This window comes from Ictalurus punctatus, chromosome 2 (genome assembly GCF_001660625.3).
Source record: "Ictalurus punctatus breed USDA103 chromosome 2, Coco_2.0, whole genome shotgun sequence".
Taxonomy (NCBI): Eukaryota; Metazoa; Chordata; class Actinopteri; order Siluriformes; family Ictaluridae; genus Ictalurus; species Ictalurus punctatus.
In genome coordinates, this window is record NC_030417.2 from 40,182,625 (window position 1) to 40,203,055 (window position 20,431).

Consider the following 20,431-nt stretch of genomic DNA (forward strand, 5'->3'; position numbering starts at 1 on the left):
CCTCGGTATGACGGAGTGGGTATTCCCATTCCCATACTGTTATGCTAAATGCAATGTCAAAGTTCCCTTTGAAAGGGAATGTCGGGGTTACGCATGTAACCCTGTTTCCTGAGAAGGGAACGAGACATTGCATAGCTTTGTCATACCAGGGCAGGCCTGTGAATTGTGTCTTCGCTTCAGATAATAGAGGCTGGCGGCGTGGTTCACAGGTGCCATATACATATCATGCGACGCGCTTAATTGCCAAGTGACCTGATCATGGCAGGCCTATAAGTAGGGGCATGATTTTACACAAGCTTCAGATACTGGTCACGCGTGCAAGGGCGCTTCCCATACCGTTATACTAAATGCAACGTCTCGTTACCTTCTCAGGGAACAGGGTTACATGCATAACCCCGACGTTTTCCTCTATGTATTTCTGTACCTCTTTTACAGTCGCACAGGTCTTCCACTGGCCTTTATGCAGAAAGCAAAATTTGGCTGGATATACAAATCTGTAAGCGATGTTCAGTGACTGGAGACGTTTCTTCACCTCGTTTCGTCACCACGATTATGGCGAAAATTATAATCCCAATTATTTTGATCAACATTGAGATCTCAATTATTTATCACGATTATTTTAGGGACAACATTTTTATTGCACTTTCACATTTAAATAAGCAGACTGCTGCTTTCACCTCCATGTTTTGCTACATTCCTGCTAATGTACAAATCTTTGCATGAAATTAGACTGGTCCTTAATGTGCATCATCTCGTAGAAGCAAAATATAAATAAAATCGTACTCAAAGTATAGGATAAGTAAAAATAAAAATGCCATCAACCAAATGAAAATATGCATCAAATATAACAACATGTAACCAAATGAAAACAGTTCAGTCCTATGCAGAAAAGGTACTAATAGGTGTCGCGACGGGCAGAGATCCGGCGCACACAAGAGGGAAAACGCTCCTTCTCCGACTGCCGCACCGGCACGACGTGGGCAGCTTCCTGCCGAACATTCCGCCAGCCGGAAGGACCGCCGCGGCAGGGCGGGACTGACGTGACTCCGGCCAGCGATTGGCGGATCCAACGGGGAAGTCCCACCACTCAGGCGACGACGGAGGAGGATAAAAGGGCGCGCTTCTGGCCGGGAAATGGAAGAGAATATCGTGGCGTCAAAACGGACTCCGTGCGTGTTTGCAGCGATTCGCAATCTCCGATCACGACGGTAACCTCACGCCCCACGCTAATTTCTCTCTCTCTCTCTCTCTCTCCCTCTCTCCAGGAGGCGTAAGCGCGGACGAGACCGCCGGATAGTGAGAGTCGCACACACGGAGGACGCCGGCCCGGGAAAACCCCCGCCCCGCCTTGGGAATCCCGCCTCCGCCACGAGTCGACTCCGCCGGCCGTCACTTATAACACGTTCACCTCACCCTAGCCACAATAAAGCACCGTCTGCAACCATCCTTCGGTCTCCTGTGGGTCTGTACGCTGCCCTTCCCCGGGCTAATTCCTCACAACTGGTGGAGGATGCGGGCGTAGTACAGACCCGCCTACTGCAAAACAAAACAACAACAACAACAAAAAAAAAACCAAACAAAAAAAAAAAATATAAATAAACCCGCGAGAGAGAGAGGAGAAAAAAAAAAAAAAAAAAAAAAAAGGGGGGGGCCCACAAAATAGACCCCACCCTGCAACACCTGCTGGAGACTAGCCTCCAGCAGCACGCCGTGACACAGCAGCTCGCCGAAAGCCTTCAGGTCACCACACAGACACTGATTGCCATGAGGACTGAGACCCCCGCCGCCTCCACGCCTCTCCCCGACGCAACCAGCGAGATCCGCCGCCTACTACCCCCCCTTGGCCCCGAAGAGGACCTTGAGGCGTACTTCGAGACCTTCGAGAGTATCACCCGCCGGGAGGGGTGGGACCGTGACGACTGGCCCCGTGCCCTTGGTCCCCTGCTCACGGGAGAGGCCCGAACAGCCTACTATGCCCTCGAGCCGGAGGAGGCTACGGACTACCTGGCGATGAAGGAGGGAGTCCTGGCGTGGTGTGGCCGAACCCCTGGCCAGGCAGCTACTGAATTCCATCGTTGGGTTTATCGATCAGGTACTCGACCACGTTGCCAGATGAACGCCCTCCTCCGGATCACCAAACGATGGCTCCGACCGGATCGGCATACCGCCTCGGAGGTGGCGGAGAAGGTGGCGGTCGACCGTTTCCTGAGAGCGCTACCCCGGGCAGAGAGACAGGCCGTGGGGGCCCACGCCCCAACTACGCCCCAGGAACTCCTGACTGCCCTGGAGCGAACCTTGGCCACCCTGGAGCTCGACTCCGGGGAGCAGCAGCACCTCGATCGGCCCCTCGGTGCCCAGGGCCCCCGGTCTGACCGCCAGACCCGGCCCCGCATCTGGAGGAACCCACAGAGGGCGCCCACTTGTGAACACCCCCGAGACGAGCCCATGCCTACAGAGCCGGAGAGGGAAGCCGCCCGGCTGCTTACAAAACCATGGCTGGCAGGCTGCACCCTCCATCAGCAGCAACCGCCGGAGGCGCCCTCCGTGACGGTGTGGGTCGAAGGGAGACCGGTAACCGCCCTACTGGACACCGGGAGCACGGTGACCCTTGCCCAACCCTCCATCCTGCCTGAGGGGCGCCGACCAAGCGGGACGCTTACCGTGACATGCGTCCATGGGGACACCCGGGAGGTCCCCTCAGCTGAGGTCCAGATCCGGAGCGAAGCCGGCACCTGGCCCCTCCAGGTCGGAATCATCCCCGAACTCCCCGTGCCCCTCCTCCTGGGACGAGACTGGCCAGGATTCCGGGTGGTACCGAGAGCCGAGTCCCGGAGACCGCGGCGGCGGGGGAAGGGGATCCCAACCTGGCCGGCCTACCTGGCCCAGGACGACGGAGAGGCCACCTCAGAAGGTAAGACCCCCCAAACTACTAACCCTCTGTCATCTGTCTTTCCCCAGGTAAACCGGGAGGGAAAGTTCGGCCGGGAGCAGAAGGAGGATGACCGACTGAAGCACTGCTGGGCCCAGGTATGGGTGATAGAGGGGGTCGACCAGAGCCCAGACCTGAGGCTCCCCACATCGTACTTCCTCGTCCGAGGGGGGCTCCTGTACCAACGGGCCTGCCGCCGTGGGGAGCAGGTGGACCTACTGGTGGTGCCCCGAGCCAAGACAGCCGTCTTATTACACCTAGCCCACACCCATCCCCTCGGCGGCCACCTGGGGGCCCGAAATACCCTGGAGAAACTGCGGGACCGCTTCGTGTGGCCCGGGATGGACGCGGAGGTCCGGACCTTTTGTCAACAGTGCCCGCAGTGCCAACGCACGGCCCCGCGGAGGCCCCCGCCGGCGCCCCTGATACCCCTGCCCATCATCGGCGTCCCGTTTGAGCGAGTGGGCATGGATCTCGTGGGGCCCCTACCCAAGTCGGCCCGGGGCCATGAATACATCCTGGTCCTGGTCGCCGGGGCCCAGTCAACTACCGCCTACAGCAGCCCGGTAAGCCGAAGGACGGGAAGCTATACCACGTAAACCTGCTGAAAAAGTGGGTGGAACCAACCCCGGTGGTGTCGGCGTTCGCAGCTCAGGACTCGGACCGGGGCAAGGGTACCTTGGTCGGCTTCGGGGAGGACCTCACCCCCACCCAAAGACAGGAGCTTATCGAGCTGACCGACCAGTTTGCAGATGTGTTTTCGGCTGCCCCGGGAATGACTCAGCTGGTCCAGCATGAAATCAAGACTCCTCCCGGTGTAGTGGTGAGACAAAGGCCATACCGCGTCCCCGAGGCCCGGCGCCAGGCCATCGAGGAGGAAGTCAGTCGCATGCTGCGGGACCACATCATCGAGGAGTCCAGCAGCCCCTGGTCCAGCCCCATCGTCGTCGTGCCGAAGCCGGATGGAAGCATGAGGCTATGCAATTACTTCCGGAGGCTGAACCAGGTGTCGGAGTTTGACAGCTACCCCCTCCCCAGAGTGGACGACCTGATCGAGAGGCTGGGGAGAGCCCGGTTCATATCGACCCTGGACCTCACCAAAGGCTATTGGCAAGTGGCGCTCGCACCGGAGGCAAGGCCTAAGACAGCCTTTAGCACGGCCACCGGCCACTGGCAGTACTGGTTCTCCCCTTTGGGCTGCACGGGGCGCCCGCCACGTTCCAGCGGCTAATGGACATCCTCCTGAGACCCCACCGACAGTTTGCCGCGGCCTACCTGGACGACGTGGTCATACACTCCTCCACCTGGGCTGACCACCTGTTCCACCTCAGGGAGATCCTGAAAGCCCTCCGGGAGGCCGGCCTGACGGCGAACCCAAAGAAATGCCACCTAGGGCTGACGGAAGCCCAGTACCTGGGATACCGCATCGGACGGGGGATGCTGAAGCCCCAACAAAAAAAGATCGAGGCGGTGAAGGACTACCCACGTCCGACGTCGAAAAAACAGGTACGTGCCTTCTTGGGATTGGCGGGCTACTACCGCAGGTTCGTGCCTAACTTTTCTGCTGTAGCCTCTTTCCTCTCAGACCTTACAAAGAAGGGCCAGCCAGACCAGGTGAGGTGGACAGCCGATGCGGAAAGGGCCTTCCAGGCCCTAAAAGAGGCCCTCACCAGTGCGCCGATACTCCGCAACCCGGACTTTGACCTCCCGTTCACTGTACATACTGATGCTTCCGAGACCGGGCTGGGCGCCGTCCTCTCCCAGACCTTCGACGGGGAAGAACACCCAGTCCTCTACATCAGCCGGAAGCTGTCCCCGGCCGAGAGGAAGTATGCGGCGGTCGAGCGGGAGGCACTAGCAATAAAATGGGCCATCGAGGAGCTGCGATACTATCTGGCGGGCAGGTACTTCATCCTCATAACCGACCACGCCCCCCTGCAGTGGATGGCCAAGGCGAAGGACACCAACGCCCGGGTAACCCGCTGGTTCCTCGCCTTACAAGACTTCTCTTTTCAGGTTAAGCACCGGGCAGGGGCCCAGCATGGTAACGCGGATGGGCTCTCACGACGAGACGCCCTCTGGGCCCAACACCGAGCGGCAGTAGGCTCGGAGCTGAGGGGGGGGTACTGTCGCAACGGGCAGAGATCCGGCGCACACAAGAGGGAAAACGCTCCTTCTCCGACTGCCGCACCGGCACGACGTGGGCAGCTTCCTGCCGAACATTCCGCCAGCCGGAAGGACCGCCGCGGCAGGGCGGGACTGACGCGACTCCGGCCAGCGATTGGCGGATCCAACGGGGAAGTCCCACCACTCAGGCGACGACGGAGGAGGATAAAAGGGCGCGCTTCTGGCCGGGAAATGGAAGAGAATATCGTGGCGTCAAAACGGACTCCGTGCGTGTTTGCAGCGATTCGCAATCTCCGATCACGACGGTAACCTCACGCCCCACGCTAATTTCTCTCTCTCTCTCTCTCTCCCTCTCTCCAGGAGGCGTAAGCACGGACGAGACCGCCGGATAGTGAGAGTCGCACACACGGAGGACGCCGGCCCGGGAAAACCCCCGCCCCGCCTCGGGAATCCCGCCTCCGCCACGAGTCGACTCCGCCGGCCATCACGCCTTCACAAAACCCCGCACTCTTCCATTTATAACACGTTCACCTCACCCTAGCCACAATAAAGCACCGTCTGCAACCATCCTTCGGTCTCCTGTGGGTCTGTACGCCGCCCTTCCCCGGGCTAATTCCTCACATAGGCAATAGGATTTTCCCATAATCTTTTGGATTATTGCAAAAAAACAAGCTCTGTGATCAACAAAAATTTACAACACTAACACGTTTTGTCCATTGAGATAATTTTCACAAATCAACACAACGTTTATGAAGTTTGAAGCCGAAATACAATCGGCAGAAATAAAAAGCTAACCGTACGCTATAAACGAACTACACCACGGTCGCTCAGCTTCAACGTCACCATCACCAAGCTTCTGACAACTTCTCCAAACTTGATTTAAAACATTTTCCATAATACGGATTTCTCTGTGGATGACTCTTAATCCACATTTTTTGGGGGGGAACTGTGAGAACCAGTTTCAGGGCTCTACGGTAGCAATTTCTTTATAATTACAAAATTACAAAAAATTTAGGAGCACAGTCAAAAATTTTGGGGCAGGGTTGAAGTTTAGTGTTTTTTAAAATTATTATTATTTTTTTTTAGAGATGGAAACGTTAATGTGCCACAATAAAACACACAAGTAGGCATGAGAAAACTTGAGCTTGTCAATTATGACAGAATTTAGGAACATAGTGTGAGCCATAACAAATTAATTTACTGTCTGATAAACTAAATTTAATATTTTCAGTTAATTTTACAGACTGTCTGCAAAAAACAACCGTTAACCTGTTCCACTTTGTAAACAAATACAAAAAACAAATACAAAAAACCTCAGTGTTCAGTGTTTGAAGTCTGCACCTCTTAAATATATTTAAAGCTGCACTATTAGACATTTTCCACTCTCAAACTGCTCTGTGTATATTGTGTATACATATCTGAATAATCTCATATAGGATGTGATTGGGTGAGTTCATTTACCCGTCAGATGCAAAGCACTTTAGATTAATGGTGTTCATTACTGATGCTCTGATCCAGATACCAATCTTTTTTTGTTTAAACTTTAATCAGGAAGTCTGTCATGAACAGTTAAATGTAAGCTCTCTGCTCATGGTCACTGTTAATTGAATTAAAACAATAGCAATGAGAAGTACTGTTGGTTAAATAATAAACAAGCATAAAATATTTATTTTTAAATATCTTAAACAATAAAGAGTCCTAATTAAAAGTAGACTAACACAAAAATTATCCATATTAGGAAAAAGGCTAATAGCTTTCTAATGAAATAGTGAACAAAGCTTAATGTCAAATTGATATTAAATGCAACCCATAGTAATTAAACATTTTCATTTCTCATTTTATTTATATTTGATGAGGTTTTTATAATATCTATTTTTATATATTAAATGATTTATTTATAACTAAGCACATTTTCTGTCTTTACATTTTAGTAGTTTTATTATTTTTTTTATCAGTTGTTCCTTTTAGATTGGTTGCCCCAGTACAGTGTTGGGGGCTTAAATCAGAACATGGAAACTGGAATTGACTTTTCCAGTGATATCTGGCAAACCTGAGTTTAAATGGAGTCAATGCTCTAGTATAGTTTTGTAGAAGGAGAGCTATAGTCTACTGTATGTGTACAGACTGTACAGTTGCTACTCTTGATTACGGTTAGGAATTATTTAATAAAAAAGTTTGAATTTAACTCATCTTGTAGCTTTAGCATTATTATTAATTTACTCCGCCCGACGCCGCTGTGTCTACAAGAGCAGGTCACAGTTTGTGAGATCGGGAAGTTGAAGCAGATGATGTACAGAGCTACTTGTCATCATAATGGATTCTCTGCAGTATTTACACACTTGTTCGGTAGACTGAGGTAATGAAAAGCAGTGTGAAAGTAACTGTTGCACGGTGTAGATGCATTTTGGACTTCCTGTAGTTTTTATCTCGATTGTATTATACAACTCCGAACAGGTCACTCGCACCGGTGCGAATAAATATTTATTCACAGTCGCACAAAGTACTTTTCAGTCGTAAATGCGAGTGAAATGGTCACACAGTAGAGCCCTGAGTTTATCTGCAAAGTTTTTTCCTGTTCGGCGTGATGAAATTTAATGTCCCTGACAACCTCTGTAGTGTCATGATTTCCGAAGCGAAGCTAGCAGCTTGAGCGCTAAAATGCTAAATCCGTATCCGGGTTTTGGCATTACAAAATTACGTCATCTCTGCGCTGCTCTATGCTGATTGGCTGTAAGTTTGGGAAGCGCTTGATTTGATCTGCAGCTGAATTTTCTATGAGCGGAGGACGAACTTTAAAATTAATATTGCAGTCAATCATGTTCATGTAATCGTGGGCAGTCAAAATCGTAATCTCAATCAATATTAGATTAATTGTGCAGCCTTAGTCTCAGTGCTACAGTCCAGGAAGAACATTACCTTGTGCTCCTCATACTTTTCTGTTCCCATCTCTCGGAGCCTGTATCACTCTCTGTCATTTGCAGAAGTTGAGAAATGATCATGACCCGTGGCTATTTCTGCGGTTTTTTCAGGGGTTTGCCGATTCTGTGTGCTTTCAGTGACTACTGGGCTTGAAACGGAAGATGCTCCTCAGTCAGCCACTTTTCTAAAAAGTTTGCCGCATCCTTCCCTTCCACTTTCTCAGGGAGGTTGACTAAGCGGAGATTGCAGCGATGGTTGCGTTTCTCTAAATCATCCAATCCCGTGCTAAGTGTTCTCCAGTGTTTCAATGTTATCCTCAGTTTCACTTATTCGGTGCTCAGATTCTGATAGTCTGCCACCAAATTCAGAGATGTCCTTTTTTATCTCTTGAATAGCATTTGGGACGCCTTTGATTTTGGAAGTAAAAAAGTTTTTCATGTCTGTGAGAGCCTTCATCACCTCATTTTGTTCCTCTTTGCTCACATTAACAACTTCAGCTTAGCGCTAACTTTGCTACCATCAGGTGCCTCCTTAATTTTATCCGGATCCTTTTGGGGATTCTACAATTTGCCATAACAAAAAAAACTATACTCTTTGTGACCCGGTCAAACTCAGAGACTACTTAGTCAGCTAAATCTCTTAAATCTAGAAAAAGTTATAAGTCTAGAAATCTGCCTGTTTGTAGTAGGAGTGCTGAGTTGTGCGTCTATCTAGCTATCCGCCATGTTGTAACTCATCAGCCAGTCACTGATGCTGTGTATTCCCCCAAGTCTGTGTTGTTGTGCTATGTAGCAGACTCTCTGAACATATTCCAGTCTTTCTGCCCAAAACAATCCTGAAGTGCTGAGATGGTTCCCTAAAACCAGGTTTCAGAATCGATTTGGCACGTTTCAGAAGTGGTCTGTATGCTGGAATTAGCATGACAGATAGTAGCATAACTGATTTCACACTGGGTAGTTAGCTGTTGTCTGAGTAAGTCCAGTTTATTGTCAGGAGATCGAACATTGGAGAGGAGAATGGATGGTAGAGAGCCATCTGTAACCCGCTCGTCAAGGCCGGGTCACTCACTGGGGTATTACAGCGTGTGATGACTGTAATGAGTAGTCGAGATACCTAGATGGTTGGAATTGGGCCAGATCAAAAGACTTTAGATTCACTCATTGGAGCCACAAGTTGGAAGACGACAGTGCAATAATACGCCAGACACACAAAGTAAATTAACTTCATATATTGTATAAAATAACGAATAGGAACAAATATAACAGTAAGGAAATAAAATAAATGAAAGAAATAACAAAGTAGCATCCCAAACTTACACACTACACAATTATCAGAAGAACACAGTATATGTACACTACACAATTATTAAGTTAACATCTTTCAAACAAAGTGGTACTCAAATCAGATCACACTGAACTACTAACTTAACTAAACCCGGGTCTTGGTGAGACAGAGTTCACAGTCCCTCGGTTTACCGAGTACCGAGTCAGAGCAGTCTGAGTGTCCTCCTCCAAAGGAAACAAGTGTCAATGTGCACACAGTTCTACCTGATCCCTTGGGCCAAGGGAGAAATAAATCAAAGCTCTCGGGCACAGTGTGCTGAAATTGCAACCACCTAGCTGCAATCAGGTTCTAGGGGTTGGCTCGCCATCCATCAATGGAACAGTTTCTCCAAGGTTATTCAGAATCTTCCTCGACGGGTCGGACTCCACCGTATCCGCGGTCAATCAAGATCTGTACTCAACATTTAAACCTGAGAACATGAGACAGGTAATGTGCTAAATGGTCTGCACTTATATAGCGCTTTTATCCAAAGCGCTTTACACTGTGTCTCATTCACCCATTCAACACTGGTAGCAGAGCTGCCATGCAAGACGCTAACTTGCCATCGGGAGCAACAGTGTCTTGTTCAGTGTCTTGCCCAAGGACGCTTCGGCATGTGGAGTCACGTGGGCCAGGAACCGAACCGCCAACCCTACGATTAGTGGACAACCCGCTCTACCACCCTACTTACATACAGTAGGTCACATAAAATTACTTAACATCTAACTATTAAACGGAGTTAATATCAGTAACTCAGTAACCATATTCATAATACACTTAATAATTTAACTGCGTGAATGTAGGGCATGAAAACTAGCTATCCGCTAATATTCACTAACATCAGTGACTAGGCCTCAAAGCGTAACAGTTCGTACACTCAATATAACATTCAACATAAAATACAATTAAAACATACATCTTAACGGCGCCACTCCACTTACCAGTGGGAGCAGTCCTAAATACAGAATACCATGAAATATCCTGTTTTTATCAGTTAATATATACACAACTTATTAACAAAGATAAGGCACCTTAGCCGTCAGCTTACAGCTCACAGCTAGCATACAGCAACATGAGGCACCGCGGCTAGCGCCGTTTATACTGAGGTTAATAATCTAAAATGGCAGATGTCGCATATAAGTTGACAGATATAAACTCACCAGTACAAGAAAATGGCACATTACTCTAGCATGCCTTCCAACTTAGACTCTTTCGTGGCACTCTACACTGTTGGTAATTTACACCCGTAACAGCAGCATCAACATACCGCTATGATGCCTCAGTTACTACTGGCATCTCTTCCTGTCTCCCTCGCTAGCTGAGAGGTGGGTTCAGCCATCCCATTGGCTGGAATGTAGCAACTCTCACTCCTACAGGCTGATGTCCTAACAGCACCCTGACCTTGTGTTGGATGATACTAATATTCACTCGAGACGTATGTATTTATTTAATCTATTTATATCCAAGTTTTACCCCTGGGTTATACATCCATTACTTTTCAAGTAATATTTCAAAGAAAACTAAAATTCATCATAGAAATGTGAAGGTTATTGAGGAGAAGGATGAAAACAATGATGCAATGTAATGTAAAAAATTCTAAAGGGTTCACAAACTTTCAAGCACCACTGTTGGTGTCTCAGTAAGCTAGCCTTCTGGCTACCATGTGGAAAGAGCAAATTAAGTGATTGGGTGTTTCATAAGGCCTTTCTGTGGCAACAATCGAGAGGACTGTGCACAATTTCTCCATAAAGTGCTCTGCCACTAACCTCACCCCTTCCAACTGGCCCTGTTCCTGTGGAATGCTAACCCCACAGACTCACCTGCTGTAGGTAACTTGGTTCCCGCTGAGTGAACGGGTGTGGAAACAGGCCCACCAATGTCTAGAGCATGCAGCCCAAACAAACAATTAATTTATGTGTAAGTGTTGTGGCTTTCCACCGGAGACCTATGGGGCACAGAGAGAAGTCAGTTGTCGCACCAATACACTGGCCCATTTAAAGTTCTCCAGAAAATAAACAACATCACATACAAGGTGAAATTACCATGCTCCATTGTGCCATCAATCCATGTTTCCCCCTCCAGCACCCCTAGAAATTGAAGGTGAGCCAGCCTACTCTGTAAACAAGATGCTGGGTTCATGATGTCAGTTTACCATGAGATGGTAAATTTCGGTATCTGATTGACTGGTAAGGCTATGGGCCTGAGAAAAGATGCTGGTTGCTGGCCCAGGAGGTACTTGATCCGCTACTGTGTTGGGACTTTCATGCACACCACCCCAATCATCCAGGGCCAGGCCAGGAAGGCCCAGGAGAATAATCGCTCTGGACGGTAGCACTTCGGAGACAATTTCTATTATGGTGTCCAGCTACACTTTCCAGAACTCGGTGCAGCCTACAAACATGGCCACCAAGAACTACAACACCCAGACTCTTGCATGGTCACACACCAGATTACTGATCACGCACACCTGGACTCAATCACAATCACCACCACTCTCACAGTATAAATAGACTCTTAGTTCTCATACTAAATACAGTTTAGCATTTTAATTAATAACGCCGTACTTATCACTTTGAGTGAGCTGATATTATTCATAAATAAATAAATACGTGTGTAAGATTTTATGGGCGGGGCAAAAAGTGGACTAGCTGTTGTGCAGTTTTATCTATCGCACTGGCTCCAAATTTTGCACAATAACGACTCCCATTTGAGCCAAAAAAAAAAAAAAAGCTTCCAAAATGCACAATGGGAGTGAAGGGTGCCATGTTGTCCACTCATATATACTGTCATGGGTTTGTACTTTGTGGATATCTGATGTCCTTTTAGTGCAGTGTCACAATGTCTCAACAGGTTTTCTACCATCAGATCATTAGATAATCTTCCTGTAACATGAATATTCATTTATTCATTGATTTATTATTCAGAAGGGAAAATATCTCAAGTCCATGGCCACACCTTTACTGCACCAAAGTACCAACGCAACATGACTGTAAACTTCACAAATGCAAATGACCAAAAACTGCAAGTTAAATGATTACATAAATACAGTGGCAGAGCAGGTGTTGAATTAAACCTGTACATATACACTGATCAGCCATAACTTTAAAGCCACCTGCGTAATATTGTGTAGGTCCTCTTCGTTCCACCAAAACAGCTCTGACCCATTGAGGCATGGACTCCACAAGACTTCTGATGGTGTGCTGTGGTATCTGGCACCTTGGGGTAAATAAAGTGTTTGAATTAATTTTTTTTTTCTCTCTGAATAACTTTTCTTTAATTTATTTATTCATTTTCATATGATTTATTTACATGTGATTCATTTTCATGTGATTCATTTACTAATTTGCTTCTCTTTAAATCCAGTTTTAGACTGTGATATTACAAAGGTCTTTCCAGATTATTACTTGCTACACTGTATGAGATAACCCCAATAAAATTGCCTGAATTCTATAATATAATTTGTTCACCAAGTTAGGTTTAAATCCTCTAAAAACAGATTCACAATTAAATAACATTACTTTGTTCCAATTCACATCCTTCAAAGCATTGGCATGTTCCACTTACTCTCACAATCCACCAAACTCCTACACACCCAAAGTCTCCATAAACAAATGAGGCAGCAGTGTATCCTACAAAAAAACGAACGTTGTCCACAATGTGAAAACAACTCAGAGAGTAAGCTGAACTAACCACCAAATTGACCAAGACAAAAAGTTCCAGTAAGAGAAAAAGCCCCTACCGACTTCAAGTCTGACAAACAGTCTGCACACAATAACAAATATAATGTCCTTAACTTTTAAAGACTTGTAACAAATAATATAAAGGTGTACACGTAAAGCCGAGGAGATAACACTAATACAATTAAATAAACAGAAACTCTAACCCGGTCAGAACATCAATACAGAGAAGCACATTAATACAGAAGTAAATTTTAAGAGGAGTGAGTCCACAAAATCTAAGCGAAGTAATGCAACGACAATATCTTCAATAAAAATCCGAATTCTGTAGAGCCGGAAGGCCGAGTGCATAAATAACAATAAAAGAAGAGCGAACAAAAAGAGGGTATTGAGAGCCCTCAATACCACGAAGTTGACGCCGAACCTCGTTAAACGCGGCCCAGGCCCGGGCTGTCCTGGCCGTGTAGTCAGGAAAAACGGAGATGGTCAAATCCCGCGCTTTAATCCGCTGGAGCTCTCTCGCACGGCGTCAACACAGTCACTGTGATAGTGGAATCTGCACACAATAGCTCGTGGTCGTTCACTAGGCTTGGGCTTCGGCTGAAGGGTCCGGTGGGACCGGTCCAAAACCAGCTCCTTCTCCAGACCAAACACCTTTTTTAACAAGGCCGCTACAGCAGCAGTTGTACATGTGTCAGCGCCCTCTGGAACTCCCACTATCTTAACGTTATTGTGCCGTGACCTCGACTCCAAATCCTCACATTTATTCTCTAATTGAGTCTCGGTCGCAGTGAGAGACTCGATAGTAGTCTTCATATGAACTATGTCATCGGTGCAACCGGAGAGCGCGTGCTCCATTTCCCCAACAGTACCTTTCAGTGTTGATATGGTAGCCTCGGTAGCAACTTTATCACTAGCCATCTGTGTTGTCACAGCCTGCAGGTCAAGCTGGATAGTAAACAGCGCTTCCCCGAGAGTCTTCTGGAGCTCCTTTTTAAAAATATTGGCAATCTCCTTCCTCAGTAAAGCCAGCAGCTCAAGCCTGAGTGCGGCGAAGTCAGGGTTACCACTCGGCGACGCGGATACAGGGGGAGAAGGGGACTCGCTCGCGGCGCGCACACTAGGCCTCGGGTTTTCGTGTTCTTTCCAGACATTTTAACGTACCACAAAGTTAAAAGTGCAAACAATGAAACAGAGTAGAATAAGTCAAGATATATTGTATGCCGGAAAAGCGCAAATTAATTACAATTTTATTCGAAATCAGCAGGAGCCTCCAACTTCGCGTCCTACTCCATCGAAACAAACTTCCCAAGCTGAAATAATTTTAATTGAATTGAATTGAAAAAGTAACATCCACATGAATACCAGGACCCAAGGTTTCCCAGCAGAACACTGCCCAGAGCATCACACTGCCCCCGCCGGCTTGACTTTCTTCCCATAATGCATCCTGGTGCCATCTTTACTCCAGGTAAGCAACGCACACAAACCCGGCTGTCCACATGATGTAAAAGAAAACCTGATTCATCAGATCAGGCCTCCTTCTTCCATTGCTCCATGGTCCAGTTCTGATGCTCACGTGCCAATTGTAGGAGGTTTCGGTGGTGGACAGGGGGTCAGCATGGGCACTCTGACCGGTCTGCAGCTATGCAGCTCTATATGCAGCAAGCTGTGATGCTCTGTGTGTTCTGACTCCTTTCTGCAGAGCCAGCATTAACTTTTTCATCAGTTTGTGCTGCAGTAGATCTTCTGTGGGATCGAACCAGACGGGCTAGCCTTCGCTCTTCACACATGTCAATGAGGCATTGGTTAGGTTGTCCTTCCTTGTCTAAAACTGTATTTTAAACATCTTTATTTGTAAAGGTCATTTATTTATTTATCCCAGAGCAGTGGTAGCTCAGTGGTTAAGATGTTGGACTACTGATCAGAAGATCAGATTCCAGCACTTCCAAACTGCCACTGCTGGGACCTTGAGCAAGGCCCTTAACCCTCAACTGCTCAGATATATAAATGAGATAAATTTAAGCAGAATAGGGCATCTTCCAAATGCTGTGAACATAAAAGTAAATGTTATGTGACTCTTTTTAAAGTTCATACAGGCTATAATGCTGAATCAGCGTTTTCCATGAAGGATCATTTAACACTGTCAATGTCCCAGGAGTCTCATGATGATACACAAACAATCACTATATATATATATATATATATATATATATATATATATATATATATATATATATATATATATATATATATATATAATTTATTATGAGTAGTAGGTTTTTATTTCTTTTTATTCACGATACTTTATTTTATATATGCATGTGTATTTAATCTTTCTCAAATGTTATAAATGAGATTGAGTTTGATGTACTGCAGGTCTTTAATTTAATTTGAGAAGAGATTTAAACCCTATGTATTTTTAGCTTAGTGGATTGCATTATTTAATTATCATTTTCCTGTACGGTATAATGAAATCAGTTTAGATTTTATTTATTTATTTATTTATTTATTTATTTATTTATTTATTTATTTATACTGGTTATTGTGCAGGCATTCCATAAAAATGCCTGCAAAGCTTCCCTGCTTCAAACTAATGAAATAGAAAGAAATAATTAATAGTCCAGTTTCTTTATCCTCGCCAAAAATATCCTGAGTCATGATTAACATACTGATTTATTCTCTGTGTAATACAACAGTTCAGGTATAAAACTGCCGCTTCACGATTCACTCAGCGGAAAAAAAAACGTTAACTGACTTCCGTGCGTCAGCAGTTGTTGGTCGGGATTGGCCAGTCTGACTTTACCCCGCCTACTGCATAGTTAAATTCTCCTGATTGGCTGTTTCCAGTTGCGTCACTGCTACAGTGAGAATAAATAAGAGGCGTTCGGTTCTGTTACGAGAAAGAGGTTCTTGCTTCAACAGTGATTGAACGGAACGTCTTCGGCTCATTCTATTTATTAAGCTGCATTTAAATTAAAGTTTATTTTTGCACTTTCCGTTTGTTTAAGAAAACGTTAAAACCAGCTGAAATGGAGACTTCTCAGATTCGTCAGAACTACCACCGCGACTGCGAGGCCGCCATTAACAAGATGATTAACATGGAGCTTTTCGCCTCCTACACCTACACCTCCATGGTAAGGAGCTCCGAGTGTGTGCTGATGTGGTGGGGTTGGAGGTGGACTGCAGACTGAGCGGGTATGAGATGTGTTCGTGTGGTTTATAGTTCAGTTTGTTTACATGATAATTTTAACACAGGCCTACTACTTCACTCGCGATGACGTCGCACTCGAGGGTTTCGCGCATCTCTTCAAAGAGAACAGTCACGAGGAGCGCGAGCACGCGGAGAAGTTTATGTCCTTCCAGAACAAGAGAGGCGGGCGCATTTTCCTCCAGGACGTCAAGGTAAATCTTCACCTGCATTATTTATACTAAACATACTTCGTTCTCTCTTTCTTACGCGCACACGTTTTATTAACTGCTTTATAGCACAATTACTATATGGGAATGTGTGGCTGTAATTTTTTTTAAGTTATTGGTGTCTATCAATTTTGGTGAATACATGCTGAAATGTTTAGCCTCACTTCAGTAAACAGAACTGTCATTATGTTTGTCTTTGCTCCAACAGCATGTAAATACATGGCATCAGATCTGATGGAAAATGTGTGGCATCACCTATCCCTAATTTATACAAGAACATTATTCAGTTCACTTTATGAAATGTTAGAATCACGTGTTATGGAGTCAGCCATGCCCTTCATGAATGGCTGTTGGAATGAAGACAAACATGATGAGAATTGTTTAATGTAGTGAAGCTAAACATTCCAGCTTGAATTATTTAAATTGTTACTTAAGCTCACTTCTAGCAGAAGTACTCACTACAATGGTCTGTTGCTTTTTTTTTTTTTTTTTTTTTTTTGTGTGTGTGCAGTGAAGTTTACACACACTTTATACACATGTATTTAACTACTGGATTATATTTGTGGGTGTAAAGGCCTGTACTTGAATCTGAACTACATGGCTCTAACACTTCTCATGATTCTGTGTTTAATAACAGCAATGCATCTGGAGCAGTGTTTAATAATGTACTACCACGAACCACTACATGGTGGTGCTGATTCCTCCAAGTGTCTATTTTTATTGAGAATAAATCTTTGAAAACAAATGCAGATTAAAAGATAAATAAATCACATGCACACAACAGAGGAAAGGAGATGGTGTTACTTCCTGAATTGATGCCCCAGTGTAGCTTTATAAGTGGGGTTTCCTTTATAAGCTTTATAAGTGGGTATTTTTTTAAAAATTATTTTTATTTATTTTTTTAAAAAGTAACTTTGGTCCTCAAATGAACATGGCTGGAGAAAGTAACTACTGCTTCCTGCTGTACAGATTTAAACTTGCCTGAGATCAGATCATGAGTCTGGCCTGAAGAGGCACTGTTTGTAATGTGTGCTATAAGCAGAGGTGTTTGTGCTTCTTAAGAAACCGGAGCGTGATGAGTGGGGCAATGGACTGGAGGCCATGCAGTGTGCTCTGCAGATGGAGAAGACTGTGAACCAGGCTCTGCTTGACCTGCACAAACTCGCCACTGATAAAGCAGATCCTCATGTGAGTTAAAGCTTATGTTGAAAGATGAAATGTATATGAAACTGATCACGATTCCGGTTTGCTGTTTAGGATGTGATTGTAATTATTTTCCTACACTTTCTTCTTCATTGTCCATCAGCTGTGTGACTTCCTGGAGACTCACTACCTGAACAAGCACTTGGAGACCATAAAGAAACTGGGTGACCACATCACCAACCTCACCAAGATGGATGCTGCCAAAAACCGTATGGCCGAGTATCTGTTTGATAAACACACCCTTGGAGAAAAGAGTTAAAACTGCCTCCACGCAAATCAGCAGAGCCTCCACTGTTAAAACTAAGAGTTAGTGTGCAGTAACATGTGTAGACCTGCAGCATGAAATGGATTATGGAGTAGAAACTGGAGTAGCTTGATGTCTGTAATGTGGAGGATAAAACGCTAAAAATTAAATGAATAAACATTTTGAGCTGGACATGGTGAGTTTGTTTTATCTCCAGATTGCAGCATTCTAATCATGCATTAATAATCATACACATACTATTTCATTGAGGTTAAATTGTCTGATAGTCTTATATAGGTGTAAGGCAGGGGTGTTCAATCTTATCCGGAAAGGGCCGATGTGGTTATAGGTTTCCGTCCCAACCAAGCAGAAGGCACACTTTTGATCTTGGCTTTCAATAGACTACTGATTAAACAGATTGAATCAGGTATGGCTCCTGCTTGGTTGGAATGAAAACCTGCACCCATACTGGCCCTTTGTAGATGAGATTAGACACTCCTGGTGTAAGGTATTTAAGTCTGTTATTGGGTATGGTGTTCAAAGTAAGTATAAGTACTTACTTGTACATCTAAGATTATATTTGTGGTAAAACCCTCGCAATTAAACCTCAACCACACAATTACGACATTGCTCTACATGATTCGGTGTTTCCTCACCTCATTAGGAGCACAGTGTTTAATAATGTGCCATTTATTCCTTAAAAAAAGTATAAAGTGAATATACAGTACCTTTTTGGCAGCAAATACAGATAAGAATCAGGTGAGACACATTCAGAGGACTGCAGTGTTTCACTTTCTGAATTATTGCTACATTGTTGCTTCATGTAAATTTGATGTAATTTTTAAATATCCCAACACTCCATCTGTATAACACTGGACACATTTTGAACTTCATTATTGAACATAAGAGTGATTATTGACCCAGGTGAACTGTAAGTGTTTGGATTTTTATTTATTTTTTTAATTGAAACTAGTTTTAGTACCGATTGTCAGATGGAAGCTGTAACTACGCTTCCTTGTTGCTACGTGCTGTATACACCTTGCTAGATTAAAGCTAATTCGGGTATTCATATTCGGTTTCGCTTGGGAGTCGCTCGTTCACACGACTACTCTTTGTTTTGCTAATTAAAGAGGCCTGCTCAGCTGTGAAACAGCAGTATTTAGTAATTAAGAAATGGAAGTGTCAGCCCTTATTGTGTCAAGACTGAGCTTGTGTAAAGACCTGCGAGTCCACCGAGCAAGGACAGTGACAAGACATCACATGTGCTGCTAAGTATACTTTTTTTTTTTTTTTTTTTTCTTCCTTTATTCCTCTTGCTGTTTACACAGGTACTAACATCTGTCATCAGTTTATCCCTGTTATTTGCCACAGGCGCAGACTGTGCCATACTCCCAGAAAAGTATACAACTTGGACAACCTACGCTCTCTGAATGTGGCCTCTGCAGATTCCCTCTCATTCTCAGTCGGACTTTGGAACTGCCAATCTGCTGTCACCAAGGCAGATTTCATTCCTGCCTTTGCAACCCACTCCAACCTCAGTGTGCTGGCTCTGACTGAGACCTGGATCCATGCTGAGAACACTGCCACACCCGCTGCCCTAGCCTCCAACTTCAACTTCTCCCATACCTCATGTCCCAACAGACGAGGGGGTGGTACAGGTTTGCTTCTCTCCAAAACATGGAAATTTACCTGTCTTTCTCCCTCTTGCTCATACATTTCCTTTGAATTTCATACTGTTAGTCACTGACCCTGCCAAAATGCACTTTCTTGTCGTTTTTCCGTCTTCCAGGTCAACTGGGGAAGTTCATCGATGAATTTGAGACGCTACTGTCCACCATCCCAGATGATGGAACTCCTCTTCTGGTCCTTAGTGATTTCAAGTTTCATCTAGACAAGCCACATGCAGCTGACTTTCTTGCTCTCCTTCCCACATTTGACCTCAAGCAGTTCACCACACCAGCAACCCTTGGAGCCAGCAAACAGCTCGTCCTCATCCTCACACGTAATTGCACCACACACAATCTTCTCATTACTCCTCTCCACACCTCTGACCATTTCTTTATCCAGTTCTCTATTTCTCTCCCCTCACCCCCTTCACTGTCTCCACCCTCTATCTCTTTTCGTCGCAATGTTCACTCCCTTTCCCCCTCACATTTCTCCTCCTTTGTTACAACCTTACTTCCCTCTGATAGCCACTGCTCCTCACTTGACTTTAACACCGCAACTGACATGCTATGTTCCACCGTAACATCTTCACTTGATAGCATCTGCCCCCTAACCTCCAGACCTGCTCGCACATCACCCTCTAGCCCTTGGCTCTCAGAAGCTCTGCGTAACAACCGGGCCAAACTAGGAGCATCTGAGAGGAAATGGTGTAAATCTAACAACCCAAATGACCTAACCAATTACCAAACACTTCTCTCCTCTTTTTCCAATAGCACCTCCATTGCTAAAGCCACATACTACCAAGAAAAGATTGGCAGTTCTCCCAACACCCGCACTCTCTTCAAAACCTTTTCCTCTCTTCTCTGTCCCCCTCCTCCCCCTTCTGGTACCTCTTTCACTGCAGATGACTTTGCCACTTTCTTTTCC

The 20,431-nt window shown here is 45.6% G+C and overlaps 2 protein-coding genes across 2 annotated transcripts; both read left to right on the forward strand.

Annotated features, from left to right (window-relative positions):
- Positions 1 to 1,657: 1,657 nt before the first annotated feature.
- On the forward strand, positions 1,658 to 15,987 carry LOC128629328 (uncharacterized). The gene is made up of 2 exons (XM_053676977.1): positions 1,658 to 2,958; positions 15,898 to 15,987. The coding sequence occupies exons 1-2, from the start codon at positions 1,765 to 1,767 to the stop codon at positions 15,898 to 15,900; spliced, it is 1,197 nt and encodes a 398-aa protein (XP_053532952.1). The 5' UTR covers positions 1,658 to 1,764; the 3' UTR covers positions 15,901 to 15,987.
- Positions 15,835 to 18,031, forward strand: LOC108274011 (ferritin, middle subunit). The gene is made up of 4 exons (XM_017483777.1): positions 15,835 to 16,109; positions 16,231 to 16,377; positions 17,455 to 17,580; positions 17,699 to 18,031. Exons 1-4 carry the CDS (start codon positions 16,005 to 16,007, stop codon positions 17,852 to 17,854), a joined length of 534 nt encoding a protein of 177 aa, XP_017339266.1. The 5' UTR covers positions 15,835 to 16,004; the 3' UTR covers positions 17,855 to 18,031.
- Positions 18,032 to 20,431: the final 2,400 nt, after the last annotated feature.

Bases quoted from the DNA above. Each gene is read 5' to 3' on its own strand.
- LOC128629328 (XM_053676977.1), top strand. From the start codon at position 1,765: ATGAGGACTGAGACCCCCGCCGCCTCCACGCCTCTCCCCGACGCAACC.
- LOC108274011 (XM_017483777.1), top strand. From the start codon at position 16,005: ATGGAGACTTCTCAGATTCGTCAGAACTACCACCGCGACTGCGAGGCC. The intron at 16,110-16,230 runs GTAAGGAGCTCC...ATTTTAACACAG, and splicing joins CCTACACCTACACCTCCATG to GCCTACTACTTCACTCGCGA. The intron at 16,378-17,454 runs GTAAATCTTCAC...GTGCTTCTTAAG, and splicing joins TTTTCCTCCAGGACGTCAAG to AAACCGGAGCGTGATGAGTG.